This window comes from Dryobates pubescens, chromosome 33 (genome assembly GCF_014839835.1).
Source record: "Dryobates pubescens isolate bDryPub1 chromosome 33, bDryPub1.pri, whole genome shotgun sequence".
NCBI classification, from domain to species: domain Eukaryota; kingdom Metazoa; phylum Chordata; class Aves; order Piciformes; family Picidae; genus Dryobates; species Dryobates pubescens.
This window is the reverse complement of record NC_071644.1, coordinates 3,613,344-3,640,022: the sequence shown is the minus strand read 5'-3', so window position 1 is coordinate 3,640,022 and position 26,679 is coordinate 3,613,344. Positions and strand designations below refer to the sequence as shown.

General features: G+C 52.5%; 1 protein-coding gene across 4 annotated transcripts in view; it reads left to right on the top strand.

The window, feature by feature from the left end:
• The window catches only part of KAZN (kazrin, periplakin interacting protein), a 278,161-nt gene that overhangs the window by 231,921 nt on the left and 19,561 nt on the right, over window positions 1-26,679 (top strand). The window contains exon 1 of one of the 4 annotated variants that reach the window (XM_054175898.1): window positions 19,403-19,614. The exons of the other annotated variants lie outside the window; for them this stretch is intronic. Coding sequence (XP_054031873.1) covers window positions 19,458-19,614 — 157 coding nt within the window. The 5' untranslated portion in view covers window positions 19,403-19,457. Of the gene's footprint in view, window positions 1-19,402; window positions 19,615-26,679 lie in introns of those variants that run through there. 4 annotated transcript variants of the gene reach the window in all.

Below are 26,679 nucleotides of genomic sequence, written 5' to 3'. Positions count from 1 at the left end.
TGGGGATTGCTGGTGGGATCTGGGGAGCTTCCCAGCTGTGGATTGGCAGGTCCTGCCTGCCCCTCCTCCCCCCCTTACCTGAATATGGGGGTTTGGGGGGGTTCTCCCCCAGAGAAGGGGGTTAGAGCTTGCATTTGGGGTGTGAATTGCCCTGGGGTGGTTTTTCCCTAGCTGGGACTCCAGGAGCTGCAGCTCCTCATAGGAATGGTGCCCTGAGTGCTTTTGGAGGAGTTCTGCCTGGGAGTGTGTGGGTTTGCTGCTGTAGGAGCAGGGTGCAGCCAGGAAGCAGGGGGCTACAAGAAGGCTGGGGAGGGACTTGTGGTAAGGGCTGGGAGGGACAGTGTTGTGACACTTTGTTCAAGCAGCTGTTCCATAAAACCATGTCCCTGCAATTCAAACCATTCCACAACAGGACAGGACATGGGGCAGTGGCTTTGAGCTGGAAGAGCAGAGATTGAGGCTGGAGGTGAGGAAGAAATTCTTTCCAGTGAGGGTGGGGAGGCACTGGCACAGGTTGCCCAGGGGGGCTGTGGATGTCCCCTGCCTGATGGTGTTCAAGGCCAGGCTGGATGAGGCCTTGAGCACCTAGTGGGAGGGGTCCATGCCCATGGCAGAGGGGCTTGGAACTGGATGATCTTTAAGGTCCCTTCCAACCCAACCCATTCTGTGGTGCTGTGGAAACAAATTCAATTAAGCATCTGGGAGAGGAAAAAAAGGAAGTCTTTAAAGCATGTTGGGGATTGGTTACACTTTGCACAGTGCCTGCTCCTTTCCTAGCAGATCTCCTCCCATGGGAGTTCAGAGCAGCCAACACTTTCAGGCCAGGGATGTGTTTGGCTCCTCCAGAGCCAGCCTGAAGAAGAGCAGGAGCTGGTTCTCAGGTGGCTGCTGCAGTGCTCAGCCATTCCCAGGCAGGCTGCAGCGGGGATCAGCTCAGCCCCAGGGCTGGGAGCATCCTCCTGTTGTGCTGGCAAGGCTGGGCTGGCCTGCAGGAGCTTGCTGGGTCAGAGGGAAAAGCAAAGGAGGCACACAAGCCCTTTCCTCTGGCTCTTTTTTCCCCCTCCTTTCTCATAAAGGAAGCATATTTGATATGCAGATCACCCAGGGGAGGGAAAAAAAGCAGCAGCTAGTGGAACCACAAAGGTCTGCTTTGGGCATTTGGAGAGAGCTCTGTTTAAAGAAGGTCCTAGGCAAGTGAACTGAACATGGCTCTTGGGTTAGAGAAGCAGAGAATCAGTAAGGTTGGAAAAGACCTCCAAGGTCATCCAGTCCAACCATCAACCCAGCACCACCATGGCCCCAAGTGCCTTGGCCACAGGTTTCATCAACACCTCCAGGGATGGGGACTCCACCAGCTCCCTGGGCAGCCTGTGCCAACCCCTGACCACTCCTGCAGGGAAGAAATTCTTCCTAGTGTCCAACCTAAACCTCCCCTGGTGCAACTTGAGGCCATTTCCTTTTGTCCTGGCACTTCATAGAATCAGTGAGGTTGGAAAAGACCTCAAAGATCATCAAGTCCAAGCTGTCACCCAGCACCTCCTGACAACTAGACCATGGCTCCAAGTGCCACATCCAAGCCCCTCTTGAACACCTCCAGGGATGGTGACTCCACCACCTCCCTGGGCAGCACATCCCAGTAGCCAACAACTCTCTCTGGGAAGAACTTTCTCCTCACCTCGAGTCTAAACTTCCCCTGGCATCCTCACCTCACTCCAACCTTCTTTCAGGGAGTCCTAGAGGTCTCCCCTCAGCCTCCTTTTCTCCAGCCTGGACAATCTCAGTCCTCTCAGCTGCTTCTCTGAGGACTTGAGCTCTGGACCAATTTTTCCAGCTTTGTTGCCCTTCCCTGGACCTGCTCCAGCACCTCAATGTCCTTCTTGGAGCGGCCTTGGTGTTACTGGTTCCAGGGGCAGGGTTGAGCTGAGCCCAAACCTGTAGAAAAGCAACCCCTGGGGAAGCTTCAGTGGCTGGCAGGAGCCTGGCACTGCCTGGAGCAGTCTTGCAGTGGCAGCTTGGGGGCAGAAGGCTTCTCATCTTTTTCTGTCCGTGCCCCAACCTGTGCTCTTTAGCCATGCCCTGGTGCAGCTCCATTTCTCCTTTCTTATTGCCACCACATGTGAGCCCAGATGAGAAGAGAGGCTGGGATGCTGTTGGCAGAGGTGGTGGCTGGGGGGGTGACAGCTCCCTTGTCCCATCCTCTCCTCCTGTGAGGCTGTCCAGGTGCTGTTAGCAGGTGAGCTGTGCCTCGGTGGCCCCGCTGCAGCAGAAGCCTCTTCCCTGCAGGGAAGCTCTGTGCAGAGCCACAGCAGGGAGGCAAGGCCTGCAGGGTTCATCCTGTGGTGGTGAAAATACTCCTTTCAGATGGGCATGGCAAGCAAGGCAGTGAGGCAGCAATGCAGCTCCAGTCTGCTGAGGGCAGAGCAGCTGCCAAGGAATGTCCAACCCACTGGTCCCTGGGAGGGAAATTCCTCTCCTGCATGGGAGATGCTGGAGCTGAGCAGCTCAGGACAGCAGCTTCTCTGCAGGGCCACTGCTGTGTGGGATGGTGGTGGGATGGGAAGGACCTTTCAGAGCCAACCATTAACCCAGCACTGCCAGGGCACCACTACACCATGGCCCTCAGCACCACGCTCCCACGGCTTTGAATCCCTCCCAGGGATGGAGGCTCCAGCACTGCCCTGAGCAGCCTGTGCCAGGCCTTGACAACCCTTCTGGGGAAGAAATTGTTCCTCATGGCCAACCTGCCAATTACAAACTGCAAATCATGTCCCATCATGGATTCTGATGGGCAGAGGCCAAGGGCAGGAGGCTGAACACATCCAAGTGCCAGGTGCTGCACGTTGGCCACAGCAACCCCAGGCAGTGCTACAGGCTGGGGGCAGAGTGGCTGAGAGCAGCCAGGCAGAGAGGGACCTGGGGGTAGTGGTTGATAGTAGGCTGAACATGAACCAGCAGGTGGCCAAGAAGGCCAAGGGCATCCTGGCCTGCAGCAGGAAGATAGGACTGGGGGGGATGGAGCAAAACTAGAAGTGGGGAGATTGAGATTGGCTGTGAGGAAGAAGTTGTTGCCCAGGAGGGTGGTGAGAGCCTGGCACAGGCTGCCCAGGGAGGTGGTGGAAGCCTCCTGCCTGGAGGTGTTTGCAGCCAGGCTGGAGGTGGCTGTGAGCAACCTGCTGTGGTGTGAGGTGTCCCTGCCCATGGCAGGGGGGTTGGAGCTGGCTGAGCCTTGAGCTGCTTTCCAGCCCTGACCATTCAGATGCTGTGGTTGCCATTCCTGGGATCCCCACCTTGGCTGCATTCCCTGGAGCCCTGCTTTGCTTTCCAGCCCAAGAGCTGGATCCAATGCTGTATCTCTGTGCCCCTCTTTGGGAGATAAGGTGGGAGGCTGAGCAAACCTTCTGCTATCTCTCCTTTAATTTTCATTTGCAAATAGCATTGAGCTGCTTCCTCTCTGCCCAGCTCAGCTCCTCTTATCAGGGGGATTATAACTGGCTCACTAAACAATATAATCCCTTCAGAACCTCCCCCCCCCAAACCCCCCAGCAATCTTTCAGGAGGATTCTTTTGCAAGTGGTTGAAGACCAGGGTGGAATTGCTGGCTGTAGGATTAATTGGTAGCACACACACAAAAAAAACCAAACCCAAATCAAGCTGCTGTTTGATAAATAAATCAATCCAATAAGATCTGTGGCTGGGGGTGAGGCAGCAGAGAGCAGCTCCCAGGAGGCTGCTTCCCTCTTCGTGCTGTGGGCTTGCAGTGTGAGCATGGGGGATGAGGAGGGTCTCAAGCTGTGCCAGGGGAGGTTTAGGCTGGATGTTAGGAAGAAATTCTTCCCTGCAAGAGAGCTTGGCCATTGGGATGTGCTGCCCAGGGAGGTGGTGGAGTCCCCATGCCTGGAGGTGTTTAGGAAGAGACTTGATGGGGTGCTTGGTGCCATGGTTTAGTTGATTAGGTGGTGTTGGGTGAGAGGTTGGACTGGATGATCTTGAAGGTGTCTTCCAACCTGGTTTATCCTATCCTATCCTATCCTACCCTATCCTATCCTATCCTATCCTATCCTATCCTACCCTATCCTGTTCTATCCTATCCTATCCTATTCTACCCTATCCTATCCTATTCTATTCTATCCTATCCTATCCTATTCTATCCTAACCTATCCTACCCTACCCTATTCTATTCTATCCTATCCTATTCTACCCTATCCTATCCTATTCTATCCTATCCTATCCTATTCTATCCTACCCTATCCTACCCTATTCTATTCTATCCTACCCTATTCTATCCTATCCTATCCTACCCTATCCTACCCTACCCTATTCTATTCTATCCTACCCTATTCTACCCTATCCTATCCTATTCTATTCTATCCTATCCTATCCTATTCTATCCTACCCTATTCTATTCTATCCTACCCTATTCTATCCTATCCTATCCTATTCTATCCTACCCTATCCTACCCTATTCTATTCTATCCTACCCTATTCTATTCTATCCTACCCTATTCTATCCTATCCTATAATATCCTAACCTATCCTACCCTATCCTATCCTATTCTACCCTATCCTATTCTATTCTACCCTACCCTATTCTACCCTACCCTATTCTACCCTACCCTACCCTACCCTACCCTACCCTACCCTATCCTATCCTATCCTATCCTACCCTATTCTACCCTATTCAATCCTACTCTATTCTATCCTACTCTATTCTACCCTACCCTACCCTACCCTAAACCTGGCACACCAAAGCAGTCACCACTGCAGCTTCTCTTTCCCTCCTCCCTCCCTCGCCTGCCGAAATCGCAGCCGCGGTTCCGAGACAGATTTTGGAGGTTAAAGCTTCCCAGATTGTTTCCCTCTCAGCTGTCATTTTGGGGCTGCTTTTGTTTGCTTCCTGATTGCATCAAATATTTGGAAGCCTGCAGGGACTCTGCTGCGAGGGTGAAGGAAACCAAAAGGAGTTTGTTTGTTGTTTGGTTGTTGCCTCTTGGGGGTTTTTATCCTTCTTGCAGCCTATCCGGGGGGTGGAAATCAGTGCAAAGAATCATGGAATCAATAAGGTTGGAAAAGAGCTCAGAGCTCAGCAAGTCCAACCTGGCACCCAACACCTCCTGACAGCTAAACCATGGCTCCAAGGGCCACATCCAAGCCCCTCGGGATGGGGACTCCACCACCTCCCTGGGCAGCACATCCCAATGGCCAAGCTCTCTCTCTATGAAGAATTTCTTCCTGACATCCAGCTTAAACCTCCTCTGGCACAGCTTGAGACTGTGGCCTCTTGTTCTGCTGCTGGGTGCCTGCCTGGGAGAAGAGCCCAATCCCCACCTGGCTACAACCTCCCTGCAGGGAGTTGGAGAGAGCAAGAAGGTCTCCCCTGAGCCTCCTCTTCTGCAGGCTAAGCAACCCCAGCTCCCTCAGCCTCTCCTCCCAGGGCTGTGCTTCAGACCCCTCCCCAGCTTTGTTGCCCTTCTCTGGACACCTTCAAGTCTCTCAATGTCCACTGAGGAGCCCAGAACTAGACACAGGACTCCAAGTTGTGGCCTAACCAGTGCTGAGCACAGGGGCACCTTAATTGCCCCTAGGTGTTTGCAGCCAGGCTGGAGGTGGCTGTGAGCAACCTGCTGCAGTGTGAGGTGTCCCTGGGCATGGCAGGGGGGTTGGAACTGGCTGAGCCTTGAGCTCCCTTCCAACCCTGACAGTTCTGTGATTCTATGAAGGCTTGGGGCCATGCCCTGCCTCTCCTGATGCTTCTTAATGGAGTATTTGAGGCATCACCAGAGGAGATTGCTGGTTGGAAATCACTGAGCTGTCAGATGGAGACTCTTCCCTCCCAGCTTGATTTGGAGATATTGTTTTATTTCTTCTGGTCTCAGAGGCAGCCTCCAGGGAGAGAGAACTTGGCCTGAGTCCTGGCCCAGCACAAAAGCAGCTGAAATATGAAAAACCTCCCTGTCTTGCTCTGGAAAAAAACAACTCTGAACAGTTTGGAGCCTTTCTGGGTGGGGTGGTGTGTGTCCAGTGTGTCAGTGATCAGTTATTCCTTTGATTTGTCCTGTTTGAAACCTCAGCCTGGAGTTGTTGTTGGGTGACCTGGCTCCAGGGGGCTGCTCTGGCCTCCCACCCATCCCTAGAAATTCTTCATTTACAGTGCTGAGGGAGCAGGGCCCAGCAACCAAATCCATGGGGCTGAATCACAGAGGTGTCAGGGCTGGAAGGGAGCTCCAGGCTCAGCCAGCTCCAACCCCCCTGCCATGGGCAGGGACACCTCACACCACAGCAGGTTGCTCACAGCCACCTCCAGCCTGGCTGCAAACACCTCCAGGCAGGAGGCTTCCACCACCTCCCTGGGCAGCCTGTGCCAGGCTCTCACCACCCTCCTGGGCAACAACTTCTTCCTCACAGCCAATCTCAATCTCCCCACTTCAAGTTTTGCTCCATCCCCCCCAGTCCTATCCCTCCCTGACACCCTCAAAAGTCCCTCCCCAGCTTTCCTGGAGCCCCCTGCAGATCCTGGAAGGCCACAATGAGGTCTCCTGGGAGCCTTCTCCTCTCCATTCTGCACAACCCCAACTCTCTCAGGCTGTGCTCACAGCAGAGCAGCTCCAGCCCTCTGCTCCTCCTCGTGGCCCTTCCCTGGACACCTTCCAGCCCCTCCAGAGCCTTCCTGGCACAGAGGCTCCAGCACTGGCCCCAGAGCTCCAGCTGTGGTCTCAGCAGAGTGGAGCAGAGGGGCAGAATCCCCTCCCTGGCCCTGCTGGCCACACTTCTCTTGCTGCAGCCCAGGCTCTGCTTGGCTCTCTGGGCTGCAAGTGCTCCCTGCTGGCTCCTGCTGAGCTTCTCCTCCCCCAGCACCCCCAGGTCCTTTTCCTCAGGGCTGCTCTCCAGCCAGTCCCTGCCCAGCCCATAGCAGTGCCTGGGATTGCCCTGCCCCAGCTGCAGGACCTTGCCCTTGGCCCTGTTGAACCTCATGAGGTCATCCTGGGCCCAGGTCCATCACCCTCATGGGGAACAGCTTCTTCCTGACACCCAATCTAAATCTCCCCTCCTCAGGCTTGGATCCACTCCCTGCAGCCCTATCACTCCCTGACACCCTGAAAAATCCTTGTTCATCGATTGTGTTGTGCAGCTCCCTCCAGATTTTGCTCCCTGTCCCTGCTTCCCATCCTGGCTGTCCCTGCAGCACCATTTTTCCTCATCACCCCTTTGCAGCCCCCTCCCTGCTGCATCTTGCAGGCCGAGCTGGGCAGCGTTTTCCCACGGGCTCTTGGTTGCTCTGAGCTGGAGGAGTTGCATTTGCTCCTTCCTGGCTTGTTTTCTTTGCCCTTCCAAAGCCCTGAGCTGCTTTGGCTGGGTTTGTTGTGCTTGGCCCTGATCTTTTCAGCACAAGAGGATCAGCTCTGGGGCAGTGCCCGGCGCTGGGCACAGCTCAGGGTTGAGGTCCTGTGAGGGCAGTGCAGGAAAGGTGAATGACAGCTAAGCAGCTTCTTCATGTGGCAGGGAACAACATCTTTTTTTTGTCTGGCCTGAGTAGTGCCTTGAATCACAGCAGCACAGAGTTGGCTCAGCTGAGAAAGCCTTCCCAAGCTCATCCAGTCCAACCAGCAGCCCAGCACCACCATGCCCCAGGGAGCCATGGCTGCAGGGCTTTCAATCACTCCAGGGATGGGGACTCCACCACCTCCCTGGGCAGCCTGTGCCAACCCCTGACCACTCTTCTGGGGAAGCAACTTTCCCTAATCCCCAACCTAAACCTCCCCTGGCCATTTCCTCTTGTCCTGTCAGTTATTACTACAAAGAAGAGACCAACCCCCAGCTGGCTCCAACCTCCTTTCAGGGAGTTGCAGAGAGCCAGAAGGTCTCCCCCGAGCCTCCTTTCCTCCAGGCTGAACACCCCCAGCCCCCTCAGCTGCTCTTCCCCAGCCCTTTTATCCAGACCCTTCCCCAGCTTCATTTGCCCTTCTCTGGATGTGCTCCAGCTCCTCAATGTCCTTCTTCTAAGTCATGCTTGAATTATCATTTCTTGGTTGATGCAGTTGCTTCCTGGAGAAGAGGAGGCTCAGGGGAGACCTTCTTGCTCTCTCCAGCTCCCTGAAGGGAGGTTGGAGCCAGCTGGGGGTTGGGCTCTTCTGCCAGGCAGGCACCCAGCACCAGAAAAAGAGGACACAGTCTCAAGCTGTGCCAGGGGAGGTTTAGGCTGGAGGGGAGGAAAAAGTTCTTCCCAGCAAGAGGAATTGGCCATTGGGATGTGCTGCCCAGGGAGGTGGTGGAGTCCCCATCCCTGGAGGTGTTCAAGAGGGGCTTGGCTGTGGCACTTGGAGCCATGGTTTAGTTGTCAGGAGGTGTTGGGTGCCAGCTTGGACTTGCTGAGCTCTGAGGTCTCTTCCAACCTTATTGATTCTGTGATCTCTCTGCCAGCATAACTGTCAAGAGGCTGAGAGGAAATGGCCTCAAGCTGCACCAGGGAAGGCTTAGGTTGGATATTAGGAAGGATTTCCTTCCTGCAGGAGTGGCCAGGCCCTGGCACAGGCTGCTCAGGGAGGTGGTGGAGACTCCATCCCTGGAGGGGTTCAAGAAACCTGTGGCCATGGCACTGTGGGCCAGGGTTTAGTGGCCATGGTGGGGCTGGGTTGATGGTTGGCCTGGGTTGATGGTTGGCCTGGATGAGCTTAGAGGCCTTTGCCAACCTTAACCATTCTCTGGTTTATTCCCATTTCTGTGTTCCAGCTCCATTTGAAAGTGATGGATCAGGTTAGGAAGGGGAAATTCAGAAGAGGGAAAGCTTCCTTTGCTTTCTGTGCAGACCATGAGGAGAAACCCAGCAGGGTTTTGTTTCTTACACTAGAGGAGGGTCATGAACTTTATTTATAAGCTGAAAGCTGAGATGTTCATGAGTCCATCTGAGTTAAGAGGCTGGAGTTTGGGAGGGGAAGAAAGAGAAGAATCCAAGCCCAATAAATAGTGGGAGGCTTGTGAGGAAACAATGAAATCTGGCAGCTCCCCTGCCTGCACATCCTGCTCCAATAATCTCTCTCCTTGTCCTTTTTACTCCTTGCATGACCTCCTGTCCCACCTCTCTTTCTCCTCCTCCTTTCTGGGCGCCCTAGCAATGATGCTGGGAATGTCAAGGATGTCACACTGGAGCCAGGACCCCTCCCCATGGCAGTGTCACCATCCCCTGGTGGGAGATGCAAGGGTGAGCTTCAAGGCCTCTTCCAACCAAAGTGGTTGTGTGATTCTGAATCTGTGCAGGTCTGTCCTCTGCTGGAGGCTGCCTGCTCTGGATCAGCCCTCTCTTGTCTCATATGCAAAGCCCTTCTGAGCCAGGCTGCAGAGGGAAGGGTCCTGCCTGCCCCTGCAGAAGGATCTTGGTCAGGGATGGCTGAAGGAGGCCAACAGCTCCCTGCTGGGGTTTGGGATGAAGGGAGTCTCCATCCCTGGAAGGGCTTCAAAGCTGTGTGGATGTGGTGCTGAGGGCCATGGTTCAGTGGTGACCTGGCAGTGCTGGGTTAAAGCTTGGACCTGATGATCTTAAAAGTTCTCTTCCAACCAAAACAATTCTACAGATCCCTTCAACATCTCTGCAGCCTCTGCTGGACTCTCTCCAGCAGTTCCCTGTCTCCCTTGAACTGGAGAGCCCAGAACTCAACTCAGGCCTCCAGATGCAGCCAAGCAGAGGGGGAGGAGAGCCTTCCTGCACTCCAGCTTCAGTGTCCTCAATCCACAATGCCAGGGGCATTCAGGGCTGCGTGGATCCAACCCCAGCCAAGGGTGCTGGTTCCTCTGCAGGTCCTTTTGGCTGGTTGGTTGGTTGTTTCTTGCAGTGGGCCATGTTGGTTAACAAACAGAGCTTAGTAGAAGCCGTTAGCATGAGCCATTAACTCTTCCTTTTAATTATTCAGGTTGCCTCTTGGAAATTCCTTTTCTTTTGAGCTAATAGGTTTTTCAGAGGAGGCTTCCAACCCCAGCAGGTCCTCCCTGGAGGAGCTGGGTTTGTGCATCCCCAGCTAATGTCTTTTCTTCATTAGCCCTTCCCTTCCCCTGGCTGATGAATTGCTCTCAATTGATTTCTAAATATTCTGTGGATACATGGCAGGGGCTGGGAGGAGAGCAGGATCAGTCCAAGGCACACAGGGTCATTGATCTGTGCACCTGCCCTGAGCTCTCCTGAACCTGTCTTGCAGAGCTGAGCCAACGAGGACTGAGTCACTCTTCTTGATGGGATGGGATGGGATGGGATGGGATGGGATGGGATGGGATGGAGTAGAGCAGAGTACAGCAGAGTAGAGGAGACTGTAGAGTACAGAGTAGAGTAGGATAGGATAGGATAGGATAGGATAGGATAGGATAGGATAGGATAGGATAGGATAGGATAGGATAGGATAGGATAGGATAGGATGGAATGGAATAGAATAGAGTGGAATAGAATAGAATAGAATAGAATTAACCAGGTTAGAAGAGTCCTTTGAGATCAAGTCCAACCTATCACCCAACACCATCTGTTCAGCTAAACCATGGCACCAATTGCCTCATCCAGGCTCCTCTTGAACACCTCCAGGGATGGGGACTCCACCACCTCCCTGGGCAGCACATTCCCATGGCCAATCTCTCTTGCTGGGAAGAACTTTCTCCTCATCTCCAGCCTAAACCTCCCCTGGCACAGCTTGAGACTGTGTCCTCTTGTTCTGGGGCTGCTTGCCTGGGAGCAGAGACCAACCCCCTCCTGGCTCCAGCCTCCCTTCAGGGAGTTGGAGAGAGCAAGAAGGTCTCCCCTGAGCCTCCTCTTCTCCAGGCTAAGCAACCCCAGCTCCCTCAGCCTCTCCTCCCAGGGCTGTGCTCCAGACCCCTCCCCAGCTTTGTTGCCCTTCTGTGGACACCTTCCAGCAGCTCAAACTCTTTCCTAACCTGAGGAGCCCAGAACTGGACACAGGACTCCAGGTGTGGCCTAAGCAGTGCTGAGCACAGGAGCACCTTAATTGCACCTTGCTAATGAAGGGGCTGTGGGAGCAGCCCAGGCTGCAGCTCTGTGGTGCCTCTGCAGGAGCTGGGTCAGTTCTTTGTCATCACATATGGTAATATATTTACTGCAGCATGACATAGGATGAGGTTCAATGAATAATGTAAAACCCTCAACAACACTGAATCCCTATTAGCTGAGCTGTTGTTGTGTTGTGTCCCCCCCACCCCTCCCTTTCCCCCCACAGTGTTAGTTTTAAAAGGAAAATATTGATTCTGATGGGGCTCAGTGGTTCAAAGCTCTGTGTTTCACTGATCAATACTCAAGCTGGGTGGCTGGGCCAGCCCTGGCAACTCCATGGCTGCTCTTCTTCCTTGTACCAAGTGGTGGAATGAAAGGAACTCATAGAATCATAGAATCAATAAGGTTGGAAAAGAGCTCAGAGCTCAGCAAGTCCAAGCTGGCACCCAGCACCTCCTGACAGCTAAACCATGGCTCCAAGGGCCACATCCAAGCCCCTCTTGAACACCTCCAGGCATGGGGACTCCACCACCTCCCTGGGCAGCACATTCCAACAGCTAACAACTCTCTCAGTGAAGAACTTTCTCCTCACCTTCAGCCTAAACTTCCCCTGGCACAGCTTGAGACTGTGTCCTCTTGTTCTGGGGCTGGGTGCCTGGCAGAAGAGACCAACCCTTACCTGGCTCCAACCTCCCTGCAGGGAGTTGGAGAGAGCAAGAAGGTCTCCCCTGAGCCTCCTCTTCTGCAGGCTAAGCAACCCCAGCTCCCTCAGCCTCTCCTCCCAGGGCTGTGCTCCAGACCCCTCCTCAGCTTTGTTGCCCTTCTCTGGACACCTTCAAGTCTCTCCATGTCCTTCTTAAATAGCCTCAGGTTGCACCCTGAGAGGTTTGGGCTGGGCATGAGGACCAATTTCTTCACTCAAAGTGGGGGTCAGGCATTGGAACAGCCCAGGGAGGTGGTGGAGTCCCCATGCCTGGAGGTGTTCATGAAAGCTGTGGCCCTTTGGGCCATGGTTTGATGGCCATGGTGGGGTTGGGTCAGTGGTTGGGGTGGATGATCTCAGAATCTTCTCAGCTGGAAAAGACCTCCAGGATTCTGTGTCAGGCCATGGGTTCTGTTCATCAGCCCTGTGTGCTCATCAGCACTGGCAAAGCTGGGCAGGCTGGGGAGGGAGTTGATGACTGCAGGCACTGGATCCAGCTGTGGCAGGAGGATGGAGTTGGTGCCACTGAGGGCAGGGGGCTTGCAAGGGGCACAGCTGAAGTCGTGGGGATGTGGCCCATAAGTGACATGAAAATAAACTGGCAGCAAGCTCAGGGAGGAGGATCTGGGGGCTTTGCTTCCCTTGCCACAACACTCCAAGGCAGAGGAGCTCCTCAGCCAGGATAGAGCAGAGTGGCCTGTGCTGGGATTTAGGAACCAGGTGAAACACAGTTTTATTTCCCCCAGTCATCACAGAACCATGGAGCTGTTGAGGTTTGGGAGAGACCTTTGAGATCATCAAGTCCAACCACTCACCTCCAGCTCACTGCTAGCCCCTGCCACTAATCCACATCCTTCAGCACCACATCTCTTGCATATCCCCAGGGCTGGGGACTCCACCACCTCCCTGGGCAGCCGGTTTCAGTGCCTGAGAAGTGAAGAAATTGTGCCTAATGTCCAACCTGAACCTCCCCTGGCACAACTCAAGGCTGTTTGCTCTTGTCCTGTCACTTGTGTGTGAAAGGGTCTGACCCCCACCGAGCTCCAACCTCTTTTGAGGTAGTCGTGGAAGGTGCTGAGGTCTCTCCTCAGCTGTTCCTCACCAGACTCATGTTCAAGGCCCTTCCCCAGCTTAGTTTGCCCTTCTCTGGACCTGCTCCAGCACCTCAATGTCCTTTTTGGGGTGAGAGGCTCAAAAGTGAACCCAGGACTCAAGGTGTGGGAGAGAATCACATCCCTAGAACTGCTGGCCACGCCATTGCTGATCCAAGCCGGGATGCTGGTGGCCTCCTTGGCCACCTGAGCACACTGTTCAAGTTTACTCCTTGAATGCTAATTAGGATGGATCATTTCCCTTTGTTTTCCTTTTTCTTCCCCCTCCCTTTGATCCCTATCAGTTATTTTTTGGGGCCCTTTATCTGGAGTCTCATTACAGCCTTTTAGCATCTGAATGCAAACACCAGAAGGAAGCCAGAAGTTGTTAGGCAGAAAATGTCTCTGATGATAACTGGAATTGTCATGATAAAATGTTTAAAACAACAGAACTGTGATGAGCTCAGGAAGCTGAGATTGCAGCCAGGAGGGTGGGAGCTGGCACAGGGATGTTTGCTCTTCACTCCTTACTTTTGGGGCCCTCTTGATGGTGCAGACAGCTGTAGCAAAGTGCTTTTGATACAGGGCAAAGTGGCTGTGTGTGGCCTGGAGAGGGACACAGAGAAGAGCTCTTTGGGTTTGTGCTTCCATGGAGGCTTTAGTGACTCAGCAGTGCAGTCCAGTTGGAGAGCTGGAGCTTTGTGATGTTCCTCTGGAGTCAGAACCAGGTCCAGTCTTGCTCAACATCTTCATCAGTGACCTGGATGAAGGGGCAGGGTGGATCCTTAGCAGGTTTGCTGATGGGAGGAGTGGGTGACACCCTGCCAGACCTGGCCAGCCTGGAGAGTTTGGGCAGAGGAACCTCAGGAACTCCAACAAGGGCAAGGGCAGGGTCCTGCCGCTGGGGAGGAACAACCTCCTGCAGCAGGACAGGGTGGGGGTTGACCTGCTGGGAAGCAGCTCTGTGGAGAAGGGCCTGGCACTGCTGGTGGACATCTAAGTTGCCCATGAGCCAGCAGGGCAGCCTCATGGCCAAGCAGCCCCATGGGGTCCTGGGGTGCATGAAAAAAGTGTGGTCAGCAGGTTGAGAGAGGTTCTCCTCTCCCTCTGCTCTGCCCTACTGAGGCCACAGCTGGAATCCTCTTTCTGGGCTCCCCAGTTCAAGAGAGACAGGGAACTACTGGAGAGAGTCCAACAGAAGGCCAGGAAAATGCTGAGGGGCCTGGAGCATCTTTGTAGGGAGGAAAGGCTGAGAGCCCCTGGGGCTGTTGAGCCTGGAGAAGAGCAGCCCTAGAGGGGAGCTGAGCAATGCTCAGCAAGAGATAAAGGCTGGGGGGCAAGAGGCTGGGGGGCAAGAGACTGGGGCCAGACTCTTCTCAGTGTTACCCAGGGACAGGCCAAGGGGCAATGGGCACAAACTGGAACCCAGCAGGTTCCATTTGGTAATGAGGAGGAACCTCTGTGGTGTGAGGGTGCTGGGGGCCTGGAGCAGGCTGCCCAGAGGGGTTGTGGAGTCTCCTTGTCCGGAGAGATTCCACACACACCCCCCCCCAGGGCATTGTGCTGCTGGGTGAGCTGCTGTGGGTGCCTCTGTGGATGATCTCTAGAGGTCCCTTCCAGCCCCACCGTGCTGGGATTCTGTGAATCACCACAAAACCTCCAAGCTCTGCACGTGTCAGGAGCTTAAAATACTCCAGCAATGCCAGAGGAGGAGGAGGAGGAGGAGGTGCCAAGCAGTGCCAAGTTCCTGAGTGAAGATGATTCTCATCATCACCTCTGCTTTTGGAGCCAGATCTGTATTAATTCATCTTTCACCTCACACCTTCTGGGGTGGTTGGTGGTTTTTTATGCAAGCTCCCCCCCCCCCCCCCCCCCCCCCCCCCCCCCAAGCAGGTTTTCAGTCAGGAGAAGCAGACAGAGGCTTCCCCCCAAAAAAAAACTCCCAGCCAAGAGCTCTCCTCCCTGACAAGGCCAATTTGTCACAGTGAAGTGTCTGACAAAAATGTGTCAGCTGGGGAGGAAAGTTTTCCTGGAAGGGACAACCAGAGTGTGTGTGTGTGTGGGGGGGAATGGATTAAAAAATGCAGTCAGCTCTTCTGAAAGATCTCCTCAATTCATTATCCTTTTTCTGGTGGTGAGAGATGAGGCTGGAGAGGAAAAAAAGGGAGTTTCCCTGGGTGTGGGGAAATGCTTCAGCAAGGTTTCCTGGAAGGAGCTGAGTTGGTGTTTTCCTGGAGAAGGCCTTGTGCAAGGTCTCCTGGTTTGTCCATTCCGGTCCATGAGTCTGCAGGTTGCATGGTCAAGAGGGAGGGTGTGGAGTCTCCTTCTCTGGAGCCTTTCCAGCCCCATCTGGATGTGTTCCTCTGTGACCTGTGCTGGGTGCTATGCTCTGGCTGGACTGGGTGATCTTCAGAGATCCCTTCCAACCCCTACCCTTGTGCAAGGTCTCCTGGTTTGTCCATTCCTGTCCATGAGTCTGCAGGTTGTATGGTCAAGAGGGAGGGGACAGGGACAGGCTCTGCTCACTTGCATCCTGGGATAGGACAAGGGGCAATGGGTAGAAACTCCAGCACAGGAGGTTCCACCTCACCATGAGCAGCAACTTCTGCACTGGGAGGCTCCCAGAGCCCTGGATCCACAGAAAGGTTAAGCATCCCTTGAGAGGGTGCTGAGGGATCTGGGGGTGTTCAAGCCTGGAGAAAAGGAGGCTGAGGAGAGACCTTCTCCTTCTTCTCTACAGCTCCCTGAAAGGAGCTTGGAGCCAGGTAGGAATTGGTCTTTTCTCCCAGACATAACACAAGGGGAAATGGCCTCAAGTTGCACCAGAGGAGGTTTAGGTTGGACATGAAGAACAATTTCTTCCCCAAAGAAGGCTGGGAGCAGGCTGCCCAGAGAGGGTGTGGAGTCTCCTTCTCTGGAGCCTTTCCAGCCCCATCTGGATGTGTTCCTGTGTGAGCTGTGCTGGGTTCTATGCTCTGGCTGGACTGGGTGATCTTCAGAGATCCCTTCTGACCCCTAACATCCTGTGAGCTGTGACAGCTCTGTTCTGCAGGTCAAATGTAGCTCTGCAAGGACCAGATCCTCTCCAGGGGTTGAAATTGGGCCAGGGGAGCTTTAGGTTGGGTGTGAGGAACAGTTTCTTCCCCAAAGGGTTGTCAAGGCTGGGAACAGAGTGCTCAGGGTGGCAGTGGAGTCTCCATCCCTGGAGAGGTTTCAAAGCCGTGGAGATGTGGTGCTGAGGGCCATGGTGTAGTGGTGACCTGGCAGTGCTGGGTTAAGGGTTGGGTGAGCTTCAAGGCCTTTTCCAACCAAAGTGGTTGTGTGATTCTGAATCTGTGCAGGTCTGTCCTCTGCTGGAGGCTGCCTGCTCTGGATCAGCCCTCTCTTGTCTCATCTGCAGAGCCCTTCTGAGCCAGGCTGCAGAGGGAAGGGTCCTGCCTGCCCCTGCAGAAGGATCTTGGACAGGGATGGCTGAAGGAGGCCAGCAGCTCCCTGCTGGGATTTGGGATGAAGGGCCAGACGTGCCTGGCCCGACACCCAGTGCCTGTCCCCTTCCCAGCACAGGATCCCAGCAGCCAGGATCCGCGGGAAGTGACTCAGCTTCAGCTTCCTCCCGGTGCAGGGCTGCTGTCCCCTCCCTGCCACCCGCCGGCCACTGACAGCTCTCTCCAAAGCAAGGGGGAGAAAGCCAGACCCCAACCCCAATTTAACTGCAGCTAAAAGCCCCACTGTCACCGGCACAGGGACACTCTCAGCCCAGCTGCACCCTGCAACCCAGCCAAGGCACCACCTGGCTTCTCATCAGCCAGCACCCTTCTTCTGTGCACCTTCCAGAGGGATTTGCCATCAAAGGGCATGAGGCAGGGGAGTCCCTTCAGGCAGCATTGCTGGGCTGAAGAGCAGCAGCACTGCACTGTCTCATCACAGAATCCCACGATGGAGGGGGTTGGAAGGGCCCTCTGGAGCTCATCCACTCCAACCTCCCTGTTCCAGCAGGGGCACCCACAGCAGCTTGCCCAGGGTCACAATGTCCGGGTGGGTTTGGAATCTCTCCAGAGAAAAAGACTCCACAACCTCCCTGGGCAGCCTGTTGCAGGGCTCCAGAACCCTTGAAGTGCAAAGTTTCTCCTCCCTTCCAGCTGGAACTTCTCCCTGCATGCACGCACCGGGGCGAGGAAGGGTGCTGTGGGTGCAAGCGGCGCTGCTTGTTGCACCATTAGTCAGCAGAGGCAGGGATTGGCTCCCTCACCAGGCTTCCTCTGCCAGGAGATGAGCATGGCAGGTCGGAGGAGCTGCTCCTGGGGAGCTTGGGGCTTTGTGCAACACCCATGACGCAGAGAACCTCCTCTCTTTGCTGTGGTTCAGGGCAGCAGGGCTCTGCGCCTGCCCACGCCGCGGCAGCGCACACCAAGAGGTTCCCAGTTTACCTTTGCACCCCGCTTGGCTGGAAAGCAGGATTCAATCCTCAGGTGCTCCCAGCCCCGGCGGTGTTCCCGTGCTCACGTGGGGCTGATCCCAGCCCTGGTGGTGTCCTCACCACATTGGAAGCTGAGTCGGCAGGGGCGGGCTCCGACTTGATCCCCGGGGAGGGGAGTTGTGCAACCGGGGAGCCAGGGGAGGTGAGGCGGCGGCCAGGAGCGCAGCTTTCATGGGCTTGGAGGAGCAGAGGTTGGTGGATGGCAGAGCTTGGGGCAACGGAGGGGCACCACACACCCTTGGCTGTGTCATGCAGCCTGCTGCCAGCGACGCCAGCCCTGCCAGTGCCAGCACGGGGCATGCCCTGGAGTTCGTTGCAATGAGGAACAGGGCTGGTTGCAAACCAAAAGCAGCTCACAGGATCACAGGATGCTAGGGGTCGGGAGGGATCTCCAGAGATCATCGAGACCAGCCCCCCTGACAGAGCAGGGTCACACAGGGACACATCCAGATGGGCCTTGAAAAGTCTCCAGAGAAGGAGACTCCACAACCCCTCTGGGCACTGCTGCAGGGCTCTGTGACCCTCACAGTGCAGAAGTTCCTCATGGTGAGGTGGAACCTCCTGTGCTGGAGCTTATACCCATTCCCCCTCGTCCTGTCCCAGGGTGCAGCTGAGCAGAGCCTGTCCCTGTCCCCTCCCTCTTGCCCCCCAGCCCTCAGATATTTAGAAACATCTATTAAATCCCCTCTCAGTCTTCAGCAGCAGGCCAGGTTGGGGACAATGCCCAGCAGCAGGGCATGCAGTCAGGCAGGGTCACAGGGTGGGTGAGGACCTGATTTGTTGACCAAGGGTTGGTTGCTGGTAGAGATGACCATGACTGCATCTCTTCCTAGCTGGGAGCAGCTCGCTCCTCCCATGGTTCTACTCTGACACCCACTTCCCAAAAAGCTCATACATGCAGGGTGTGCCTCAGTTTCCCCATGCCTGGGCTGCTGCTGCTGCAGGGTGGAGGGGCTGGGTCTGTGGTGGTTTCCTGAGGCTTTGCATGCCAGGAGCTGTTGGGAAGCAGAATGTGGTGGTTTCTGCCTCGTGTTGTGTGTGCTGAACTTTGGGCAGGTCTTGCTGGTTTAGGTGGAGGGAGAGGTCTGGGGGCAGCTGCCTGCAAAGCGTCCCCAGGCCCTTTGGGTTGGGAAAAGACCTTTAAGATCTTCAAGTCCAGCTGTTAGCTCAGCAGTTCCAGGTCACCGTTAAACCACCTCCCTCAGCACCACATCTACTGCTTTGAAACCCCTCCAGGGATGGGCACTCCGCTCTCTCGCTGGGTTTAGCTCGCTCCAATCCCACCAGCTCCCTGTCCCTGCCCTTCTTCACTTGGTGGGTCCAACCCTGGGTGGTTTGGAGCTGGTCTGCAAGTGGTCCTCCTGCAGCCACAGGTGTTCTGCAACACGTCCAGCCTGGGCAAACTACATAATAACTTCGTAATAATTATAATCCTAATTAATAATAACTGCTTTGCAAGAGGAAATGCTGCATCTGCTTCCCTCACGTGTGCTGGCTGCTTCTCTCGGTTCCCTTTCTCCTGCCTCAGTTTCCCCCACCCAGCAGCAGCTGAGGAGAAATCTCGTCCCTGCAAGAGCGGTCATGGATTGGCACAGGCTGCCCAGGGAGGGTGGCGGAGTCCCCATCCCTGGAGGTGTTCCGGAAACCTGTGGCCATGGCACTTGGGGACACGGTTTAGCGACCACGGTGGTCTTAGGTTGCTGGTTGAACTTGGATGAGCTTTGGAGGTCTTTCCAACCGCAATGATTCTCTGATTCTTTGATGGCTGAGTCCTGCAGCCTGCGGAGCGGTGGCCATGCCGGTGCGGGGGGGACATACACTGTGTGGGTCACCGTGGGGGCACGGTGCGGGGACACGGCGGGCGTTGTGTGCCGCTGCCCGGTGGGTGGTGGCGGAGCGATGGCCGGCGAGCTGCGAATCATTTCCGCCGGCGGCCGGGCTGCGGGTTCCTGCGCCAGCCCGGGGCTGCGGGACCTCGGCGAGAGCTCCTCGCCCGCCGCGGGCCCCCGCGTCCCGCGTCCCTCGGCTGGGCTGCGGGCATAGCCACTCCTCTGCCGGCGTGACATCAGGCCGGGGAAACTCGGCTGACCGGCGAGGGGTCAAATTCCCGAGGCAGGTAGCGTCCGCCGTACTTCCGCGCTGTGCCGGGGAGGAGCCTGCCGGCCCGGGGACCCCCGGCCCTGGGGACCCCCGCTCCTGCCCTTCCCCGCCATGAAGTCGGAGCAGGAGGAGAGCAAGCCGGGGACGTGCCGCTGCGAGCTCGGCTTCGCTCAGCCACCGGCCTATTGTTCGGCGGGCCGGGGCCGGCGAGGGGCGGCCGGCGACGGGGCGAGGGGCAGGGTGCTGTGCCCCTGCTTAGCTCACGCAGGTAAGAGGCTCTGGGAGGGGGGGGCTCCTGTTGCCTCGCATTGCAGGGGCGGGGGATTGGGGGCTGCAGCCCGGCGTGGCTGTCTTCCCCCGGCTCGCTTTGTGCTCTCGGAGCTGGCTTCCTCCTGGGAGAAACAAAACAACGCCGGCGGCTGGCGAGCTCGCTTCCGAGCTGGCCGGGGCCGGGCAGGAGGGGTGGCCGTGGACGCCCAGGGCATCCTCCCGCACCCGGCGTGAAGCTCAGGGCAGGGGTGAGGGTCTGGGGCACCCCTCGGCAGCCTGGGGGAGGGCGAGTGGGTGGCTGCCCACGCTCCGTAGTCCATTTTGTCTGCCGGAGAAGTTGGGAGCGCGCCGGAGAGCTTGCGGAGGGCTCGCAGCCGGCTCGGGGGGAGCCGTTGTGGAGGTCGGAGCCCACCAGCCATCTGCCTTTCAACCAGGGGTGGTTTTCAGAGGCTTTGCACCCTCCAGCCTCCCTCCCCACCCCCAACACCCCGAATCCCTCAGCCCCCCTCACCCCCATCCCGCCGCGGCGCACAGGAGGTTTCTATCAGCTTTCATTTGTACTGTGAGACAGCAGGGCAGCTAAGGGAGCAAGCTGCAGCTTGCTGAGGGTGATCCTTTGGGGAGGGGGGGGGGTGTCGTGTTTGGGGGTGCCAAGATGCAGGGAGAAACCCTGCAGGCAGATGGTCCCTGCATGTGCTGCCTGCGAGGGCTGGTTGGTGGTGCAAGTGGGTGTCCGGTCCCGGGGGTTGTGACTGTATTAAGGCACCGATGCCAAGCTGAGTACCTCAGGAGAAGCTCAGAAAGGGTCTTGGTAAGGGTTTGCAGCGGTGGGGTGAAAGCTTTAAGCCAGACTTGCTCAGGAGTGTCCATACCCATGTGCGGGTGTGACAGCTCGCTGGCTTGTCACGGCAGCAGCAGGGGAGGCAGTGTGAAGTTTTCTGCTTTAGAAGATGGATGTGTGGAGCCCAAATGGCATTTTGTTAACCCAGGAGGGCTTTGCCCCGGTGCCCAGCCAGGAGGAAGTGGTGGTGGCCTGCAGCTCCCCTGGGGTCATGGAGCGCTGTGGGAGATGCAGCACCCAGGGACACAGCTGGGCTGGGCGGCAGTAGGACCTTGCTGAAGGTGTGATGGGCAAACCGTGGGCCCTGGTGCTTCTCCCCACCAGCAGATGATGATGCCTGGGGTGTGGGGTTGAGCCACTGCAAGTCCATCAGAGTGTCCAGGTGTAGATAGGGGAGGTTGGGCACATTGGCTTTGCAGCAGCAGCAGCTCCTGGGCACTAGTGGGAAATGAATCTTCTTGCAGCTCCAGCACTTGGAGGTTTCTTGAGTTTGTGGCCCTTGCTCTGCCACCAGGGAGGTGGCTGTGGCTGATCCCCTTGCTCTGCCCTAGTTCCTGGTGGTTTGGGCTTTGCCTCCCCACCTCCTCGCAGAGATGTGTGAGTTTGGTCAAACTTTGCTGCAAGCCTCTTAATGATCCCAGGTGAAGAGGTGCTCTTCAGAATAGCTCAACTCATCCCCAGGGTTTCAATCCCTGTTTCCTTCTAATGAAGTTCTTTATCCTGTGCCCCTGCTGTTCCCCATCCCAGGGTGGATGCCTGTGTACACTGTGTGTGTTTGTGGGTTTATGTACTCTGGGGCAAAGCTCTGCAGTGGAGAGGAGGGGTGAAGGGTTGCACCATGCTCAAACACTGAACAGGCTGCCCAGGGAGGTGGTTGAATCCCCATCCCTGGAGGGGTTTAAAAGTCGCAGAGATGTGGTGCTGAGGGACATGGCTTAGCCCCAGCCTTGGTAAAGGTACAGAATGGTTGGACTGGATGAGCAAAGGTCATTTCCAGCCAAAGGGATCCTGAGATTCTGTGCTCTTGACAGGTGAAGGTCTGTTAGGTGATGTCCTTAGCACAAAGGTTTTGCCTTTTCCCTTTCTGCCAGTTTTTTCCCCCCCTCCATTTACATCTCTGCAGGCTCTCTAAAATCACCTTTTGGGGTGATCCCTGGCTTGATTTGAAGCTCTTTACTATGAGGGTGGTGAGAGACTGGCACAGGTTGCCCAGGGAGGTGGTGGAAGCCTCATCCCAGGAGGCTTTTAAGGCCAGGCTGGATGTGGATGCCTCATTCCTGGAAGCATTCAAGGCCAGGCTGGATGAGGCCTCGAGCAACCTGAGCTGGTGGAAGGTGGCAGAGGGGCTGGGGTTAGATGAGCTTTGGAGGTGCCTTCCAACCCAAACCATTCTGTGATTCCATGACAAATAATTTGTGCAGGTTTTGAGGGGTGGTGGCTTTATTCTCTGCTCCCCAGTGGGCTGGAACTAGATGAACTTCCAGGTCCCTTCCAACTCAAGCCATGATTTTTTTTAAGCTCTTGGTCCACAAGCAAGGCTTTCCCCTCTGCTTGCCCTTGGCCACCATCACTGCTGCTGCAAGCCAGGGCACACTTTAGAATCTCCTGACCCTTTTCCTGCTGATGTCCTGGATTCAAACCTCCCCTTGATTTGTACCCAGCAAAGCACAAATCACCTTGCTGGGTATCTTTCACCTCAGACACTGATGCCACCACCGTGACCCTCCTCGTTTCGGCTGCATCCATTTTTAATACCCTCCAAAGACAGAGCAAGCATCCTGTCAGCTGAATTACATGAGGGAGGGGGGTGGAGAGGGAGGGGGAAAGCCTTTTAATGGCTGTTTTTAAAGCAGTGCTGACTCCAAGGCCAGTGAAAAGAAAATAAAGCTTTGCTGCTGCCTGGCTGCTGCCAAGAGGAGTCTTTGAGCTGGGATTTGCAAGGAGCTGCTGGAGTGGAAACTTCAGCCCCAAAATGCTGCCTGGAGATGTTCAGTGCAATTAAAAGAAGGAATCTGGGTGGTTGGGGTTTGGTGGGGGTGTTTTTTTGACACTGTCTGTTAACACTCATCAGTGCTTAAGGCAGGAAGGCTGCAGGGCCCAGCAGTGGTGTGGAAGTTTTAATGCTATCAAGTGAAATGCAATTAGCAGCCAATTATTTCGGTGTGAATGGTTGTTTTCAGCAATTAGTCCTGGAAATGGTTAAGTTGTGTTGATTTCATCGCTGCCCACAGCTTTGGAAGGGGGGCTGGAACGAGCTGGTGTGGTTGCTGGGGCTCAGCCAGGCAAGGTGATGCCCCCTTCCTCTGGAGGGATCACAGAATCACCAAGGTTGGAAGAGACCTCAGAGGTCATCATGTCCAACCTGTCACCACAGACCTCATGACTAAACCATGGCTCCAAGGGCCACCTCCAATCCCCTCTTGAACACCTCCAGGGATGGTGACTCCACCACCTCCCTGGGCAGCACATTCCAATGGCCAGTTCCTCTTCCTGGGAAGAACTTTCCCCTCTCCTCCAGCCTAAACTTCCCCTGGGGCAGCTTGAGACTGTGTCCTCTTGTTCTGGTGCTGGGTGCCTGGGAGAAGAGTCCAACCCCCTCCTGTATAGAATCATAGCATCAATAAGGTTTAAAAGACCTCAGAGATGGGTTGGGTTGGAAGGGGCCTTAAAGATTATCCAGTATATATGTATAGAACAAATTCAAATATATATATGTATATATAAAAGAAAGATCTATATATATTTGAGTTTACTATAGAATATACACACCAAAGTCAACTCTATGGATATATACACACCAGACTCAACTCTATAGAGAGATATACACACCAGACTCAGCTCTATGGATATATATACACCAAACTCAACTCTATAGAGATGTACACACCAGACTCAACTCTATAGAGAGATATACACACCAGACTCAGCTCTATATACACCAAACTCAACTCTATAGAGATGTACACACCAGACTCAACTCTATAGAGAGATACACACACCAGACTCAACTCTATGGATATATACACACCAGACTCAGCTCTATGGATATATATACACCAAACTCAACTCTATAGAGATGTACACACCAGACTCAACTCTATAGAGAGATATACACACCAGACTCAGCTCTATATACACCAAACTCAACTCTATAGAGATGTACACACCAGACTCAACTCTATAGAGAGATACACACACCAGACTCAGCTCTATAGATATATACACACCAGACTCAGCTCTATGGATATATATACACCAAACTCAACTCTATAGAGATGTACATACCAGACTCAACTCTATAGAGAGATATACACACCAGACTCAACTCTATGGATATATACACACCAAACTCAACTCTATAGGGAGATACACACCAGACTCAACTCTGTAGAGAGATATACACACCAAACTCAACTAGAAAGCTATATACACACCAAACTCAACTAGAAAGCTATACACACACCAAACTCAACCCTACAGAGAGATACACACACCAAACTCAACCCTACAGAGAGATACACACACCAAACTCAACCCTACAGAGAGATACACACACCAAACTCAACCCTATAGGGAGATGTACACATCAAACTCAACTAGAAAGCTATATACACACCAAACTCAACTCTATAGAGAGATATACACACCAGACTCAACTATATATATATATATATATATACACACACACACCCCAAACTCAACTACACATAGCAAAAGAGACACAGCAAAATTAAATCTGAGTAACAAATTAAAAGATGTGTGGGGCCAAAAGAAATGTGTAAAGCAAACTCAGCTTTCTTTATGCCATAAAGAAATGTATATAAGGAATTCAAATATATATATATATATATCAAAAAGAAATGTATACAGCAAACTCAAATGTCTTTATAGCATAAAGAAATGTATATATGGAACTCAAATATATATAGCAAAAAGAAATGTATACAGCAAACTCAGGTTTCTTTATAGCATAAAGAAGTGTACATAAGAAATTCAAATATATGTGTGTGTGTATATATATATAGCCCAAAGAAATGTACATAAGAAATTCAAATAGAGAGAGCAAAAAGAAGTGTGTGTAATAAATTCAGCTCTAGAGAGAGCATAAGTAAATGTATAGAAGCAATTAAAATACATAGCATAAAGAAATGTGTAGAAGAAATTGAAATACATAGAGAGCAAGAGGAAATGTGGAGAAGCAATGAAAATACATAGCAAGAAGGAAGGTATAGAAGCAATGAAAATACATAGCAAGAAGGAAGGTATAGAAGCAATGAAAATACATAGAGAGCAAGAAGGAAGGTATAGAAGCAATGATAATACATAGAGAGCAAGAAGGAAGGCATAGAAGCAATGAAAATACCTAGAGAGCAAGAAGGAAGGTATAGAAGCGATGAAAATACATAGAGAGCAAGAAGGAAGGTATAGAAGCAATGATAATACATAGAGAGCAAGAAGGAAGGTATAGAAGCAATGAAAATACATAGAGAGCAAGAAGGAAGGCATAGAAGCAATGAAAATACATAGAGAGCAAGAAGGAAGGTATAGAAGCAATGAAAATACATAGAGAGCAAGAAGGAAGGTATAGAAGCAATGAAAATACATAGAGAGCAAGAAGGAAGGTATAGAAGCAATGAAAATACATAGAGAGCAAAGAGAAATGCATGTAAGAAGTGGAGATATAGAGGGGGAAAAGAAGTGTGTGTAAGAAAGTAAGAGCAAAAAGAAATAGAACAGAATAGAACAGAATAGAACAGACCAGGTTGGAAGAGACCTTCAAGATCAAGTCCAACCTATCCCCCAGCACCATCTGATCAACTCAACCATGGCACCAAGTGCCTCAGCCAGGCTCTTCCTAAACACCTCCAGGGATGGGGACTCCACCACCTCCCTGGGCAGCACATTCCAGTGCCCAATCACTGAACAATTTCTTCCTAACATCCAGTCTGAACCTCCCCTGTACGAAGTTAATATGGAGAGAGAGCAAAAAGAAATGTGTGTAAGAAATGAATAGAGAGAGAGAGAGCAAAAAGAAATGGCTATAGCAAACTCAAAAGATATTTATAGCAAAATATATGTAGCCAAATGAGATGCATAGAAGAAATTAAACAGAGAGAGACAGCAAAAGGAAATGTCTAGAGCAAACCCAGATGTAGAGATAGCCCAAAAGCAGTGCAGGTAGCCAAAAGAAATAGAGAGAGCAAGCTCATAGATATAAAATAGATGTAGGCTATGTCTATACATGCATGGAAAGATGTATAAAATCCAAATATATATATAAATATATATATATACAAGTCTAAATATATATACAAGTCTAAATATATATATGTCTAAATAGATATACAGGTCTAAATATATATAAAAGTCTAAATAGATACAAAATCTAGATAGATAAAATAGAAATATGTATAAAAGTCTAAATAGATACAAAATCTAGATAGATAAAATAGAAATATGTATAAAAGTCTAAATAGATACAAAATCTACATGTATAAAATAGAAATATATCTATATAATACAAATATATATTAAAGTATAGAAATATATATGTCCATAGAACCCAAAACTCTATTATACATCTCTATCTATCTATATCTATCTCTATCTATATCTATCTATCTATATCTATCTATCTATATCTATCTATCTCTATATCTATCTATAAAAGATATATAGATATAGATAGATATATCAAAGAAATAAAGAAATATCTATCACAGAAATATAGAGAGGAAAAAGCAATGTATAAAGGAAGCTTGAATATAGCAACCCCAAATATATATATATGTATATAGCAAAAAGGAAATGCAGCTTGCAGGAAGCAGTGCATGCAGCAAGCTCTTAGCTATATAAATATAAATAGATGCAGCATCTGTGTATAAATATGTGTATTTATGGGTGTAAATATAGATATAAATATATAGGAAGTAGAAATAAGGGTGAAAAGATGAAGATATTGAGGTATTTAAATACATAATGTAAGGAGAAAAGTGGAAGAGGAAGCTAGGAAAAATATTTCAATGCATCTATGAACCAAATGTCTATAAATGAAATATCAATAATAAGAAGAAAATGTATTTCTATAGAAAACATCTCAATATGAAATATAAATGGTTAATATTTTTATATATTAAAAGATATTTATGTTAAAATATATCCAAATATATCAATATAAACATATCTCATTATAAAACCAGAATAAAATAGAGTGGAATAGGA